Source organism: Chiroxiphia lanceolata, chromosome 5 (genome assembly GCF_009829145.1).
Source record: "Chiroxiphia lanceolata isolate bChiLan1 chromosome 5, bChiLan1.pri, whole genome shotgun sequence".
Lineage (NCBI taxonomy): Eukaryota > Metazoa > Chordata > Aves > Passeriformes > Pipridae > Chiroxiphia > Chiroxiphia lanceolata.
The window spans coordinates 41,225,586-41,243,017 of NC_045641.1; the positions used below are offsets into that span (position 1 = coordinate 41,225,586).

The 17,432-nt window shown below is 37.6% G+C and overlaps 2 protein-coding genes across 10 annotated transcripts in view; one reads left to right on the forward strand and one right to left on the reverse strand.

Annotated features, from left to right (window-relative positions):
- Nucleotides 1-3,611: 3,611 nt before the first annotated feature.
- CCDC59 (coiled-coil domain containing 59) lies at nucleotides 3,612-9,173 on the reverse strand. The gene is made up of 4 exons (XM_032689287.1): nucleotides 9,027-9,173; nucleotides 7,615-7,840; nucleotides 6,208-6,307; nucleotides 3,612-3,982 (listed from the first exon to the last, which is right to left on the reverse strand). The coding sequence occupies exons 1-4, from the start codon at nucleotides 9,154-9,156 to the stop codon at nucleotides 3,821-3,823; spliced, it is 618 nt and encodes a 205-aa protein (XP_032545178.1). The 5' UTR covers nucleotides 9,157-9,173; the 3' UTR covers nucleotides 3,612-3,820.
- A 236-nt stretch (nucleotides 9,174-9,409) lies between these two features.
- The window catches only part of METTL25 (methyltransferase like 25), a 43,918-nt gene continuing 35,895 nt past the window's right edge, over nucleotides 9,410-17,432 (forward strand). For 5 of the 9 annotated variants that reach the window (XM_032688552.1, XM_032688559.1, XM_032688560.1 and 2 more), the window contains exons 1-2: nucleotides 9,632-10,162; nucleotides 15,788-15,952. In XM_032688552.1, the coding sequence (XP_032544443.1) occupies nucleotides 10,087-10,162; nucleotides 15,788-15,952 (241 nt within the window). In that variant the 5' untranslated portion in view covers nucleotides 9,632-10,086. The other 4 variants (XM_032688556.1, XM_032688554.1, XM_032688555.1 and 1 more) reach the window with 4 other exon arrangements.

Sequence of the window (17,432 nt, forward strand, 5' to 3'; positions counted from 1 at the left end):
TAAGCCTTGCTCAGCAACAGCAAAAACATCTCTATATTATCAATCCTGTGCTCAGCACAAATCCAAGACATAGTCCTGTACAAGCCACTGTGAAGAAAATCAACTCTACTCCAGCCAAAGCCAGCACACACATTTTCTAGTGAGCAAATGTGGATTGAATAAATTAGTTAGCTTTTTTTTTTCTTTTTAATCTGCAAAGTGGGATCCTCAAATACAAGTTTCTAAACAAATGTGTTGCATTTCCTCAATTGGGTTGATAGCAAGATATTAAAAAAAATAGATACAAATGTGGAGATAATCTTTTGGGGAAAATACATAAATCCAGACTTGAAAATAATGATCTAAATTGCTATAAATTAAAAGCTACATAGAAGAAAACAAAGTTAATGACAAAGCTATACCTAAAAGGTAGAGCAATTTGCATGTTGTAGGTCGAGTTACACAGCAGCTTTATGAATGGACCAACAATTATTTTACCAAAAGTTCAGACTGAACTACCTTAGGCATCTTTTTTTTTTTCTTTTTCACATCCCATAAAGGCTTTCTTTAGAGGAGTCAGGAAGCTATTGCATGGCTCTCAGTTCATTATTAACTATCCACTCAGCAATTTCCAGAAGGCGTGACTTAGTAAAAATTCTATGGAAAGTTGGTATTTCAGAGATTTGTCCTGTCCTCACAGACTTTATTAAGTGAGGTGCCCTTCCATTTTCCTTATGTTTACAACATTTCTATCCGTTAATCCATTTAGAATTGCTTCTAAATTCTTGGATTAATGATTCAAAACACTACTTTGTGAAAGCAGAAACAGACACTAAGATTAATCAAGTTTTTAACTTCATGTTCTTTACCCAACTCCTAATGCAGACATAATTTACCAGACTGTAAAGATAAAAAAATCCAAAGCCTAACTTGTCCCTCATTTCCAAAGCCTTAGTAACTTCACGTATCAAAGGTTTTATTTTTGCTAGTAGTGGCACAGAAAAAAATTCTTTCAAGATGGGTGCAGGGTAAGTCCTTGGGCTGTCAAAGTTAGCTTAATGACATGATCTAGTTCAGTTACTATTATGATTTCCCAAGAAGTTATTTGCAAAACGAGCAAAGAAAGCTTCAGATTCTGTTCCTCGGAACCAAAAAGAAAATATGAATGTATTGTACTTTCTTCCCTCTCTTATTTCTGATTCACCATTTCAATGGTCTATAATGAAAGGGAAGTCTACTCTCTTATATGGATCTGAATAGTGGGCCACCTACTGCCACCACCTGTGTCTCCTAGAACGCTTCCATCAACTCTGTCTCCGTTCAATCCTAAACATCCACTGGTCAGATTATGTGACCAATACATCTGTTCTAGAACAAGCAGCAGTCACAAGTATTGAGGCCATGTTGCTGAGAACACAGCTGTGCTGGGCAGGGCACATCTCCAGGATGAAGGATCACTGCCTCCCTAAGATCTTGCTTTATGGTGAACTTGCCACCGGCTGCCGCAAGAGAGGAGCCCCAAAGAGAAGATACAAGGACTCCCTGAAACAACATCTCAGCCTTGGCCATATTGATCACCATAACTGGTCTACTCTGGCCTCCAATCGGGAGGTCTGGAGACACACCATCTATAACGCTGCTGATGCTTTTGAGAACACACGCAGGATCACCCTTGAGGAGAAAAGACAATGCAGAAAGAATCGTGCCTTGCAGAATATACCACCTAAGGAGTCTTTCCGCTGTGCCTTTTGCAACTGGACATGTCTGTCTCATATTGGCCTTTTTAGCTACCAATGCGCTTGCCACACACGTGGGTAGAGCCCTTCCCAAATCTTCGTTCACGAAGCCCAGCCATGATGATGATGATGATGAATGAAGGGGAAAAAAAAAAGAGAGAGATCTGGAAAGCTGCCTGCATTCACCGATTATACAACTTATATATACAAGAATAAAATGTAAAACTGTGAAGCTCTGTCCCTTCCCCTTCATCTAATTCAGATGATGTACTGGAAAGATATCAGTACTTGAGATCTGCAGGTTTTCAGAGAACAGAAAACAAACTGCTAGAGAAGAGAGTAGTGTGTGTGACTATAAAAAAAAAAAGGAACAGCAACAGGACTTACACTCCTCTTTTTCACATTTCAACATGATAGAGATCATAGAGGGTAACAGACACGTGACCAAAAAATGGAAGCAGCATGAATTCACATGGAAGATGTTTCACGTTATTCAGAAAGAACACAAAGCTAACATGTTAAGTCTTTTGCCCTCCTGATAAAAAAATCCCCATAACTAATAATTGCAAATACTTGTTGTTTTCATTTTTTAAAGTAAAAGCTGACAGCCTAGAATGATAAGAATCAAACTAGACTCTCTATACTAACATTTGCCTTTCCCATTCTCTGGGCACTTTGCAGATTTCTGCTCTTTAATATTTCAGCTCAGAACCATTCAAAACTGGCAATTACAACAATTATTGAGGGAAAGAAAAGCAGAAAAACCCAGACCAAAACCAGAGAGGGAACAGTCTAAAACAGAATAAGCATGTTAAATTTACACTTCCTTTTTTCTCATAAAACAGACATGCCCATTTCAGAAAAAGCTCCCACACTTTCTGTTGGTGCACTAACTTATGCCTTGCATATAGTTTTTCCAGATGACATTACAGCATGAGGATTCAAAGCCTTGCAAGAAGTATAACAAGATGAGGTGGAAAAAGCTTCAGGATACTGACACAAGTAACATTTCAGCCTACACAAACTCCTAAACTATTCCTCATTTAACAGCGCTTGTCATACAATTCAAAACTATTTTTCCTACGCATTTTAAATAAGGACTTTTTTGCAGTTGACATCAACTTCTAAATGAGATAATGTAATACTACAAATAATACTGCAATACTGTAAACATACTGCAAATACTATGAAGCATGTCCTAAGAAATTTCTTCCAATATATTCCTTTAATGTCTAACTAATCTTTATTATATGCAGAAAACACCTCAGCATTATTTCCTGGCTGCCAAAGTAGACTGAAATAAAGGAAAAAGTATAATAGTATTCTCCTGTATAAACTTAAGGAAAATAGTTTACTTGTTTTATTGGAAACTTATTAGACTCATGAAGGATGCTTTCACTTTGTTAGGTCAAAGATCACTAATTGCATCTACAAATCAAAGTCTGAAAGAAATCTTTTTCTAAAGATGTTCCAAAGAGCAAAGATTTAAACTTGATACACTCAGTATACCAAAACCTCAACCCATCTACCTGATACAGCATAGCTAGCAAAAATCACCAAGCACAAAGTATGTGTCAAGTTCACGAGATCCTTACATTCAAACCATTTTAGGACCTTTTGTAAGTTTTCTTCTTTGTGGAGAATGATAAATAATAGCCATCCAAGTATAGTATATGTTCTCTGTTTTCATGTGCCAAACCCTCTCCAAAAGCACACAAAACACGCTCCTAGAACCGGCAGTTCATGAGACATCAAATATGTCCCATGTATCACTTCAGTCCTCCCAAGTAAGTAAAATTTAGTAGTCACAATTGCAGGAAGTGTTAGATTCATGTTCAGACGGCACCAGGCCCTATTGATTTTGAATCCAGGATATTGGGTAGCTAATAGAATTTAAGTTTAGAAATCCAGACCATTTATTTTCAAGGTACCAGATCTCTCTCTTACTCTCAGCATACAATACATATTTTCAGGATGAACATATCACTACTGGACTGATGAGATAAATCAAGCCAATAACAAAAGTAATACAGAAGCAAAATAACATTATTTATTAAAAGTAATTTAATAAAATGTCCACAGGTAACTCAAATATATACAGAAGTTTAGGTATTTTGCTGTATTTTCTGAAGAAGAAACTCTACTTGTAAGTTTAGATTTGGTTGCCCTTTTTTAGTCTTCTTACTCAATATTTTATAAGCTTCCATTTTCTTTTGCTTGTACAACCGTTGAGCTTCTTCTCTTTGTTGTTTTCTTTTTTCTGCTTCCTGAAATTAAATAAAGATACATGATTATGAAACAATTGCATACCTTCTATGACTGTGAAGCTATCTATAAGCAATAAAATTTATTTTTGTATAGATACTGGCAATTAGGTACCGTACTAACAGTAGAAACACCATTACTCTTAAAAGCACAATCAGGATGCTCTTTCAGCATATACTGCAATCAAAACACACTATATAGCCTAAAGCTTCAAGAAAAGAGCCAAGTTTTTTCAGTAAAGCATCCTACAATAAGGTTTGTTGCCACAATGCATACTACTTCCTTTCTGCAAAATATACTCCTTGAAAAAGAGGCAAAAAAGTCCCCACTTTCTCCTCTTGAGTGCAAGGCAGAAAGAGTGCGATACAGGAGCTCCCATGTAAATGTCTTGGCAGTGCAGATGTGCTACAATACTGGACACAATTGCATGGGACAGACAGACAGAACCCAAATATGCAATACACCACAAATCAGACTGAAGGACCAGTTCAGTTCATTTGGAAGATTTTTTCCTCATGAAGTTTAGTCTTTGAAATGCAGTGCCATGATGACCACAAAGGTGGATGTTTCTGCAGAATGCCTGAACAAATGACAATTTAGCAATTATATTTTTGTTTTCCATGGCATAGATAGCTTCAGTGACGTACAAAATCTAGTAAGACTTGCTCCCTGATGCAGAATATAAAATTAACCAGAAATAACCCAAGAAAATATTTCTAAACAGAAATCTAAGAGGCTTCAGGAAAAAGAACCAATAACCAGCCAAAAAAATGAACAAAAAAAGCCCCAAGAATATGCAAAGATAATTTCTCTCCATTCAGAATCCTGCAGTTATTTCACCAAAACAATTAATATAATTTATTCTTTTTTTGTAAAAGCAGAGCAGCATCTACTTTAACTTACCTGTAATTCACTTCCTATCTAATAATTTTACCACTATTCAGCATACTGTTGTAAACAATATCCATTTAAACTACCAACCAAATGCTTTCTCAAAGCAAGAATGTTCATCTTACTTAGACAGTTGCTACTTTAATATTTTTTTCTGATCTTTACTAAATCCTAGCTTTTCTAGGCCAAAAAAGGCCTTTGTGGAGGCAAAACTATGTCTTTAAGCTTATTTCTCTTCCCAAGATAAATAACTGCGAATACAGTGTTTGCTAACATACATGAGGGTAAAGTATGTAATAATCATGCCAGTACTCCACATAAATGATATTATTATTGTGGCACTTAGCCACACTGTTTAGCCTAAATATCTTGAATAAGACTAAAAACGCCAACAACTCCCCTCAGGCAACTTCTACGAGCTGCTCAAAGAAAACTCCTTGCAGTCTTTCTGGTATTTTACTTGTTCCCATTCCCTCTAAATAAGTTGGTCATAACATTAATTTCTATTGGCATGATCTGTAGCTAACATTCAAAAAAGCAGCTATCAGCTCAATAATCTTGTAACTCACCCAGACTCACAAAAGGATCAGCTCGCATAAAACTAAATACGGCTAAACTAAAGAAATAGAGTGTTTTATCCAGCTATATACTTATATAATAGTTACTGAAATTTAGTATGTCAGCAGCAAGTCACACAACTTCTGCAAGTTGCGCTGTGTGCCACTTTACCGTGCAACAATGTACTGGGAAAGAATAAAACCAGTTAAATACGGATCTCTCAAATCAATAACTCAAGTGAGTTATTCAACAGGGATAATATTAAGATATGTCCTGTAAAAATAATTCCCATTAAATTAGAATGAGGAGAATTACTAAAAATTTTGGCCATGGATACTATTACATTTAACTGTTTCACTGCCGGCAAAGTACATCAAAAGGTAAAATGAAGACTGCATTACGGTAATGCCATAAGAAATAGGATGGATATTTAACTTTTCATCATGAGATGATGGTATTGTTATTACTTCCCCTTCTACAATATTTAAGTGGTCTAATACAATCCACTGGGATATGTAGATAGAGCTCTAAGCTTTTCTTGATGTACCAACTGACATAATAAAATCCTGCTAACAGCAACTGCAAGACAAAAATGGTAAGAACAAAGAGAATGATATTCTGAATGCCTGCATGCCTGAATACTACTGTCAAGTTGAAAAACACTGAAGGAGTCCTAATGCCTGTATTCTTCTCCTATGGTCCTCTGTGGGAGATTGACAGGTAGAAATGGTATTAATCCAGCCTTTGTCTACAGTCAAGAAAGAACTTTAAGATTTACCTCTTTCTTCCTAGCACGCTCAGCCTTTATTTTCTCGTACTCTTCTTTTGCCTTCTGATTGGACGTTTTCTTCTTAAACTTCCCTTCAGTCACAACTGACCTGTAACAAAACATACATGTACTTCAGACACTGATTATCATCCAGCAAATATAACCATATATCCCACAGCCACTGCAGAATCACAGTGTAGTCTTCCAATGTTTTTTGCATACTCAAGGAAGTTAACTGCAAATACAGACTTCAAAGAGTCATCCTTCTACACTGAATGTAGACCTGTTTGCACCACTCTTACTTGATACCCAACACCATTCCATACCATGCAGTGAGCAATCACCATGAAAACACAACAAACTAAACTCCTTCAATGCAAAATGTACCAAAGACTGAACTGCACACAACTTTAGTAACACATATACCTTATCTGCTGGATCTCCACATGGATGATATTTCATGAAGTTTAAAGAGTGCCTAAAGAGTTTTTCCCATCATGCAACCTCGTCAGAGCTAGAAAACCTGAATGCACTAGCTTGGAGCTGTATTATCTCTTTCTAGTTCCAACACACAGATGCAGCTGCAGAGATGCAAGGACAGCCAGTGTTGGCAGACTGCCTGCTAGAGAAGTCAGGCTGACATGGCAAGGTGAAAAAGCACAGTAGTAACAACCCCTTTCTAAAAGTTTCTTCTTGAATGAGATGGCATATTAACATTCTGAAATTAGATACTGGAAAGGTACAGTATTGTCCTTAATGTTGTGCAATAAGGAACTGCAATTATGTTCCTTCCAGAATGCAATATAAAAGACTGCCTGTGTAACTTTTACCAAAGCAAAAAGAAGAAGAAAACCAGTGCCATTTGTCTGGCATTTACTGTCACACTACTTTGAGTGGACTTTTTGGGTTATTTAGTTGTAATTTTTTTTTTTCTGATTTACAACAAAGCCATTACATAAATAGTGTGGTAGCAAACACATTTCACATTTAAAAAATATAAGCCTTTCCAGATATTTAGTGGCTGTTCACTAACAAAGTTTTTGATTACTCTATCACTTGCACTACAAAAAGGTGAAAAGCAGCCATCAGCATCGAGGAGATTCAGATCAAAAACAAAGAGAATGTATTTGCTCACAATTTCATTTAAAATACCACTCTCTTCTGGAAAAAAAAAGAAAAATTTTTGCTTTATTCTTATCTCCACCTTGTGGCAATACTGTGCAATGATGTCTCAATGTCTCAAAACTACTTGCATTGCCATTTATTTTCCTTACAATCAGGAAAAATATTTAAGACCTAATGGCATTTTCAGTAAAGCACATCACCATACTCAAATCCATGTAAAGTATAAGATCTAAAGTATTTCTTTAATGATTGAAACAATTGCTTCTTTTTAAAGACATTTTAAAAACTTACTCTTCTGCTTTATTAAGCTTTTGTTCTGATAACACTGAATCCTCTGGTGTCCTGTGCCTCCGCTTCTTAAGCATTTCTTCCTCTGCAAGGTAAAGATGTTTCAAGTGTTCTGGATAGGTATCAGTAAACTGATCATCCTGTTGGGAGTGGACCTTTCTTCCCTTTCTCAATAATCTCCTGTACTGTCTTTCGATCTTTTGTTTCCTCCGAAACGCAAATCCTCGTCCTGAAAACGTAAGAAAAAGTGAGTTAAATACACCTGTGTTCAAACGGTACTAAACCAGTCAACTGTTGTCAGGACAATCTCAAGCTGTTTTCTTTACAAAATGGAAAAAGCCACTATGTGTGTCAATTTTAATAAGGACCAGTCATAAATTCAAGAAAACAATGACTGTTTTAATTATAATTCCCTACTGTTGCGTTGAAGCTTGCTGAAAATTATTACTGAAAAGTATTGCCTAAACCCGAGAGAAGACTGCAGACATCGCTCCTTAATGCCTACTCAACATTATACACCTTTGCCAATGCTTTTCAAATCCAGTGAAAAGATGTGTTAACATTTCACTTCTTTCCTACTTTTGACAGCTTCGTAAGAAATGTCAAAATAGATTCCAAAATAAGCTCCTAAAGGTACTCTCAGGAAGACACTGATAATAGTACTGTCAGCAGCAACTGCTGTGACACAGCAAAAAGTCACTAAATCTCTGTATTATACTGTATTAATAATTCATTACATCTTTGCATTTAAACAGTATTTTATTGCTACTACTTTCTTTCTATACATGTTCAGAACGAGCTTTTCTACAGCTCCAAAGGTTCGCTACATCATAGAATCATTTCGCCTTAAAGGAAACAACAACGGTTGTTTCAGTGTCCGTCAGTATAGAACAACTCATCAAAGTTTAAGCCAAACATGCTTTTTTCCTAATATGTTTTTATTGCACTAGTCTTAAGAGCTACTGGCTTTCATAATATTCACTAACAAAACAGTTTCTAAAGGGAAGTCAAACTAATCATAACTTTTTCTTTAATTCTTTCTCCAAAGTTGCAACTTCAGAAAAGTGCTGCTGAGGCCGATGCTCTTTTTCCTATTCGTTTTTACATCTGCATAAACATCTATCAGTAGTCCGAACCTGTTTTCAAGCATATTTAAGGGTATAGCTTTCTACGAGGTCTGCACTCCCGAGCCCCGGGAGCTCCGGCTCACACTGGCCGCCCTCACCAGCCCCGCAGCCCCCGGCCCCGAGCCGATGGCCTCAACTACCCCTCGGGCAGCGGGCAAGCCGGGCCCGCGGCTCCGCCACGCGTAACCCTCGCTAAGGCCGTAGCTAAGGCCCAGCTCGGAGCTGGCCCACGGCAGCTTCGGCACCACCGAAAGGCCACCTTCGGCACCGTCTTCGGCTCCGACTCACCCTCCTGGACGCTGCCCACGAAGCTGCGCAACAGGACGGGCCTCCACCGCCGCTTTCGGCCGGGTGCTGGGGCACCCGCGCCCGCCGTGGCCGCCGCCGCTCCGGGCCCGCCCCGCCGGGCCGCCGCCATCGCGCTGCCGTCGCGGCGCACCCCGACGACGTCACGGAGCTGCGCCACCGCCCCGCCGGGCCGCGCGGAGGGCCATGTCGCGGCCGGCGCGCGCGCTCCCGCCCCAGCTGCCCGCGGCGGCGGCGGCGCGCGCACTGCGGCGCGCGGCGCGGTTCGTGCGGCGCGCGCTGCCGCTGTGCCGCGCGCACACCGTGGAGTTCTTCACGCGCGGGCTCTGGGAGCGCCTCGTGGTGCCGCCCCCCGACACCGTGCTCGAGGCGCTGCGCGCGGCCGGGCCGCTCGCGCGCCCCCTGGCGGGGGCCTCCGACAGCGCGGCGGCGCCGTGCGGTGAGTCCGGGCGGGAGCGCGCGGGGCGTCGGCTGCGCTCCGCTCTTCCTGGGAAACGGGGGGTGTCTGGACCCGGCGCCGTCCGGAGGAAGCGCAGTCGTGGGGGGAATTGCACTGCGAAAGTGTCGCAGTAGTGGCAGTTGTGACTGTGGTCTCATTCTGTCAATTTCATTCCGTTCATTTAGAAACGAAACGAAACTCTAAACTGTCAGACTCATTCACTCTGACTAATTTCTGAAGAATAGAAGTAAAATTAAAAAAAAAAACAAAAAACAAAACGCAGAAAACCCAAAAACCCCAAAGCAAACAGAAAACCTCCGCATGAGTGGAAAGGTGGAACAGTCAGATGTTGAAACTGGAGATGCGGAGGACAGCTGGAAAAGGCTTAAACACTGCTTTCCTACATATCTGCAATAATGAGTGTCTGGCAGAGGAAGACAGCTGTTTTGTTTCAGACAAGATCTATTTAAGAGGCACTTCGTATTTTTAGTAATTTTCACGTAACTCAAGAGGAAGCCAGCTATGAAATTGTGTTACTGAATTTATTGCAGTCCGAGTAGAAGGGAAACATACCAGTAATAGTCTTTCAGGCAGAGCACAGAAATGAGGATAAAGGATCTGAAAACTGTGGTATTTGGGGGGACTGAGCCCAAGCAAAGAGATCAGTTTCAAAACCAAGGTAAAATCTCTGACAAAGCACTTAGCGGAGAAAAACCTGCTTTGTGCCAAAGCTTATGGAGTGTAGATAGCTGTCACATTGCATTAGCACTGAAACGCTGTGTTAATGGCACGTGAGACAGGAAAGCATGTGGAGCATACTAGAAGGGTCCACAGAAAGTAGCATGTGGAGCTGCGTACTTTTTGGCATAGAAGACAGGCTAAGATAATGATTTGGACTTGGAAGGAGATTGAAGAACTGTGAATTGCTACATCACTTGCAGCATTTCACTGTTGGATCTAGCGACCTCTCAAAATATTAACTGTAAGCCTCATTTTTAAAGGGTTGAGGTATCTGGGAAGAAAACCCACAGAGTTTATTTGTGCATGAAAAAGACACTGGATTATAAATTACCTTCAAGGGCCAGATGGAAACAAGGCAGTGGTCCGGTCAGCAAGCAAGTATTGGGAAGGAGCAAGAACACATTTAATGTTCTTGACAGGTAATGTCAGAGTCAGAACTGACTCAGAGACAGAACATAAAATTGAATGTAAATAGAGGCTGGAACAAAACTAATTATTAGATGAAATCATCAAAAAGAGAACACTAACTGAAAATTACTCTGACCTTACCCGTTTCTATGGAAAAGCCCATGAAATTATTCAAACTCTGATGTGGTGGCCTGTAGAGTAGAATGAGAACCAGAAAGGCAGAGTATTGCTTTAGAGGTTTTAAAATCAGATAAAAAATAATGATCTATATTCAAAATGGATGTTACAGAAATTACTGAAACAAAAGAGGCAGTTTATGGCTAAAATGAAGCACACCTTTTAGAAGGATATGAAGCCTTCATGCTGTGGCTAAAATACAGAATTTTTTTCTGTGTTTCCTGCAGGAATTATTTCTGCTAATTAAAAAAAAAAAAGAATTGCTCCTTTTTCTAACTTTAAAATTATAATATCCTATTAACAGAAGGCACTGTAATGGAACGGGCATGTTCTTGCTGATTTGGTGGTTCATGCCTTACTCATTTGACTGCATGGTATCTGTCCATCCAGTCAGAAGGTGAAAAGACTTAATAGTAGAATATGAGTTTCTCAGTGAAGATACCTGCAAACATTACTTATATTTGTATTAAAATTAAGATCGAGAAACTTGGTGTCATAGTTTGAGTGCACTAGTGTGACTCAATAACGTTAGAGATCAGAAACCAACCATCAGAGATTTCAAAACCCAACATAAACATAAATTACTCTTCCATGTTCAAAATTATCAGATATCTAAATTTTAGTTATTTATATTTACCTTGAAAAGGGTATTAAAAGGCCCTTGTAACATGCTACAATCCAGAGAGCTGCATTTTTTGGAGTGTGGCTGTAAGGATAGGTTTATTTTGCATACTCAAATGAATTTGTGGTCATCACCCCCAAATACCTTACTCAAAATAGGTGTAAATTAAATTTTTTTTCACACGGTAAAACCTTTGCTCCTTAAGAGTTTGAGAAGTTTTATGTTTATACATTTGCAATCTCCAAACTATTATGAAAAGTTTTCAAGGATCTGTTCTAATAGGGATCCCAAGTTAAATTATAGGGAAACATAAGCTATATTTGACAGAATTGGTCTGAAAATGTGAAGTTGTCAGTTCATACTCACACAGCTCTGCAAACTAAAAAGTTACATCATTGCAGATTGGCACAAAACTGTTATTCTGGCCCATGTTTTATGTTACTGCAGGGATTTTGACAAACATATGCTGAATTGTAGTTTTAGAAGCTAGCAAGCAAGAAATTGCAATTCCTGGTACAGTATTATATGCAAAAAGATAATCATGTTACAGAACATTAAATCACATGTTCTGTAAATCAATTTCAAAGAGTATTTTCAAACACTCATAAGATGACATTTCATCATAATGACCATGTAAAGGATGGAATCCTTGTTTTGAGTTGTACCCTGCAGGAAAATTAATGGTCTCTTTTTAGATTCAGAAAACTGGTTTATATTTCTATACATCAAAAAGCTGACATTTGCCATATTGCATTTTGTTTATCGCGTCATTGCTGTAAATTGGACACAGGCACAGACAAATGTGTGTTTAAGTATTTTCATATTTTACTGTAAGTTACTGTTTGTACTGTAATTCCAATTTTTGGCCATATTTTTCTTTCCTCTGAAGATTTGTTTGCAAATATACAGATTGACTGGTTAAAAGACACACGAGATTTCCTCTTTTGAGCATCCAGTGTGGAAACGTTTCAGGAAAACTTTTGTTTTTAATATTCATAAATAATGCGTAGTTCGACAGCTGCCATTCTGTAGCTTGGAGTTAGGCTTCAGATACCTTAATATGGTTGGGATTTTTTTCTTTTAGTTGGCAAGCTGGGACAACAATTTAACTTTAGTAGGAGTATTATTACAGGTAATACATTAATGATCTTGTATGAGATCCTTATAGTTCTGTTCATGTTCTTCCACCAGATAACCAAGTTCAAGGAAGTCATAGAACATGGGTATTGCTGCATTTAATTTCAGCTGAGTGAGGTTTGTAAGGACAGTAAATATATTTTATGTCAGCTGTTGAAAAAGTGAAAGCAAGCAAGTAGTGGATTTATAAGTTTTTCACGAGTTCTGGCAAAAGAAGCAGAAAACTCCCAATTTCAATAATCAGACTTTAACCTAGGAAAGTTATTAAGTTTTGGGGTAAGTTTTATTTGTGTGATATAGTGGAATCAGCAGGAAGTAAGGTGAAAGGAAGATTGGGTTGCTAAATATCATGAACTCTAGTCTGCAGAATATTTGCCTCTGCTGTTGATTTTGATGAGCTATCTGAAATTCAGATGGGAAAAATGAGGGTAAATTTCTTCAAGGTTATTGGTTTAATGGTTTTCTATACTGGGGTCAAGGTAGTGTTTTTCTTTTTGTGCTGTAACAAATTTGTATATGTAATTCACATGATGTTTATTTCCACAATGATTGCTGGCTGAAAGTTGCCAATGAGGTATATAACCTGTATTCTTTACAGAGGACGGGAGAGATGCAGGTTTTGCTGAGTTTTGCATGATGTCTGTAGTTGTAAAAGTGGTGTTTTAGGTCAATGTCATTCTTACATTTAGTCTTTTGGTAGATGTTAAGGACACGGCCGTCATGGTACCCAAGGAGTTAATGTTGATCCAGTCTGAAGAAAGGAGACTGTAAACCTTGCAGTAGAAATTGGTGAGATAGCCCTAGCTTTCACTCAGGTATAGCTTTAGTACAGTATGGATGTAATTACCTAAACTCAATATTTAATTGTGGTAGCTTGTACAGGTATGTCATCTTTATGTGCATATTTGTGCCCATTTTTTAATGATCTTTTGTCTGCTCAGAATGACTTTTCCAGGTGAAGGGATATATATGATGACCTAGCATATATAGGTCATTCTACAATGTAGAATGACCTATATATTGTAGAAACTTCTGTTGGGACTGGGATGCCATTCTGGGTTGAGACATTAAGCAAATCTGAGGCTTTGAAACAAACCTTTGCCAGCACCTGTACCGTATATATATCTGTACCGTACATTGGAGGGCTGATGTGACCATACTGGTTACTGAGGAAATAAAAAAAAGGAGATAAAGAGCAACATAAATGTATAGTAGAACGTGCCAAACTTTTCTCCAGTGTGTTATACTAAATGCTAGACCAATTCGAGGTGGTCATAATGTGCATGAAACAAAATGGAACACCCACTTCTCATCAAGAAAATTATATTTCTCCTTCACCTGGCAAAACTGCTGAATGGCTCTGCACCTTTTGACTTAATTTCTCATGTCTATTGCTTTCTCAGTAATTGTTGACATAGAATTTATTGCTTGATGAGTCTTTTAAACCTTGTTCTCTTTCTTGGCAGATTAAGGATTTCTTTGCATTGCATCTGACCTAGAGATTTCTATGCATTTTTTACTTATTCAGACTAATGCAATTTGTGAATGTCTATGAATTTTCTGGAACACTGTTCATCCCCAGAAAGTCTAAAATAAGTCAAATGAGTGAACCTCCCTTAAAAATAAACTGACATTTTCTTCTTCAGCAATAACTCAGGCTGTGATAATTTCATGTAGGAGCTCCTTGCATAACACTTACCCAGCAGAAAGCAAAAATACTCCTTTGTGTAGATATTTACTTCTGTTGAAACTTTTTTTTTAAAAAAGAAAACCAAAAAACAGTTCTGTCCATTGGTCAGAAGTGTTTGACTGTCTTATCCCATTGCGCCCGTCTCTTCCATTATGTGCTTGATTTGAAAGTATTGTCGGAAACCAAATTTATTTTTCTTCAGTCATTTCAAAATGCACACAATCTAATTTATTGTCTTTCTGTAATATATTTTAGAGAAGAGACATTAGAAATCAAAATTGCCCCTTCTGCCTAAAGAACTGCATTCTTTATTTCTGGTCTCTAATATCCTGTTAGACCCTTATGCTTCATGAAGGGTTCACTAACTAAAATTTACTGGGTGTTCAGAGGTTCAAATAAGGCAGTCATTTAGAGAGGAAGGTGGCTTTCTTTTTTGATTTTGTAGTGGAGAGAAGTAGACTAAGAAGTGCCATGCAGACACGGAAAGTATGTTAATTCTGGTTATAGCTTAGACAGTATTTATTCTTCCTTAGATCCAAAATTTGTTTGCTTCACTCATGCCTTTGTAGCGTCATACCATGAAAATTAACATGTCGACATTGTTGGGAATGTTTTCAGTGAATTGTAATATATGCAAGACAATTAAGAGCATTAGAGCTGAGGTCAATACAAACAGCTGTATCTGTTGTCATGCCAGATTCAGGAAAGCTGCTGTGCTAGGAAAGTTGCTCGACATCTACCCATGACACAAAAGACAAAGCAGGAAATTTCCAAATCTTCATAAAAGTTTGTTTGCTGGACTGGTTACCTTTTAGATATTTTAAATAATTACAAATATATAAAAAATATTAGCAAAACTATCTAGAATTCACAAATAGTTTTAATTAAAATAAGGAGGAATTAGACAGTACAAAACAATCTCAGAATTAATAAATTAATCATACTAATACGTTTCACTTAAAAATAAATGTACGTTTTTGAACCTAAGGGCTGAGTAATACCAAACCGAAGTACTTCATCATGAATCTAACAAAATACACATTGGAATCTAACTTTGGCCCACATCTGATTGGAAATAAAATTAATTTAACTCTCCCAGTAGATTCACCCATTACAAAGCAGCTTGGAAAGTACATGAATAGAGTGACTGTAAATCAAAGCACTTCATATATTAAACAGCTGCATTGCTTTAAAAAAATCTAGTAGCATATACTGGCAGATGGGGCTGACTAGGAAACGTATAATGAGCAAGTTTGTAAACAAAAGAAGTGATAATGTTGACTGAATTAGCTTGTCAATTATACTAAAGTAGCTCTACTAAAACAATAGATTTTTCCACATTTACACTAGTTCAGCTAAGAGTAAAATTTGACCTCAGTTCTGAAGGATGAATACAGATGGAGAAAATTAATGAGTTTTACCACTTATGGAAGCAAGATAAATGCCCAGTATACTAAGAATTACCTGTAGTTCTCTGTCAGCACTACTAGAGAGCTGTTAAGCACTGTTTCCTTTTCTTTTATTTGCAGATGATGACACGTTATCCAGTGCATTTTGTGAAAACTCAGAGAAGCTTATTGATGTACATTTGTTTGCCCTGGCTGCTAAGTATTATTCTTTGTCCAACCTTGGAGTGTGTACCCCATTAGAAGATGTACTTGAAGCATTGAAAGGAAACAGCCAAGGAGCAACAGGTATATTTATGTTTGTATTTTAATGTTTATTTATTCTCTATAGTCCTGCAAGTCGTGTTTTTTAAGTGTGGTTTGTTGTTTGGATTTTTCTCCCTACATGCTTCTCACTTCCATTTTCATTTGTTCCTAGATAGTTTTTTCATTGCCTTTATTTAGAAAATGAATTCTCTTGCTAAAATTTGAGCCTTCAGTATCTAGATCCATCCTGAGATTCAGTTTTAAAGGGGATGGGGCAGGAAGTGGGCACATCACTATTTGAGATACCTTGTTAATTCCTTTTGTTTGTCTTCTCCCTGAGTAGCAAGAATCATAGTTGCTACTCTCACTTTTTTTAAAAGTATCACCCTAAAATATGAAAAATGATGTTTTAAAAGAAAAAAGATTTTCTTAATTGTATATGTTTTGGACTAATACCAATTAAATGTGATAAAACTAGACTAATTTAATTTTCTGTAGTTAAAAAGATTGAATTAAAACACTCTCAAGTTGGCATCAAGCTGGACACTGGGAGTCTTACCCTGATTATTTTTTCTGAATCAGATGATAACCTGTCATTTATCCTTACTTGGACTGCTGTAATTTTTACACAAATGTGCTATTCATGGAGTCCTCAGTCTCTAGACTTGTCACTGTCTTCAAGATTTCTCATTAGTTTTTAAGAGACAGATTGAGCAGCTCTCTGCCTTTGCCTTCGAGTGTGTTTTATCTCTGTAATATGTTAAAACTCTTAACGTGTCTTATCCTAAGTGATAGCACTATTATATAAATGCTGTGCATCTCTCCCATTTTCCACAGTGATCTCTTTCCAATTTTGCCATTTTCCGTTATTAGCTCCATGGAAGTACTAGAATGCCATAGCTAAGATAGTCTGAATGATTTGTTGTGCATTTGTCTTACTTTCTGGCTTCTTTCCTTATGCTCTCAGTTCATATGAAGTCCGTGTTTCTAGTTCGATAACTGTATGCTGCTTTTTTTTTCCCCACTTGCTTTTTAGTTGTTTTCATTTTTATTATGATCTGATTCCCCATGTTCTTCTTAATTTTTTGTAATTCTTTAGTTCTTCCTTATACTTAAGTTCATACCTGGATCAACTTTCTTAGCAAAACTTGAAGGATTCTTTCATCTTCTTGTCATGCAAAATGGAGCATCAGAAATAATTGCTGAATATTTTGTTCTCTGTTGCAGGAGTGGTGCTTGGTTGGGTAACTGGGACTGGGACTTCTGCTTTTGCAGTACTTCTAAGTTGTAATTCATAGGAAAAATAAAACATGTTCCAAATGTATACAATAGAATTATAATTCAAAACCTTTGTGCTGAATTGGCAGTAAGTATCAGTTAAGTTAACTTAATTGAAGTTCTTGGTACTCATTTGGCAGAAGCAAAATACCAAGTTATGGATTCATAACGTGCAAGTTGCCAAATGGAAGTTGTGATCTTTTAACTTTAAGCTATTTTAGGTATTTGGGATTTAATTCTGCAT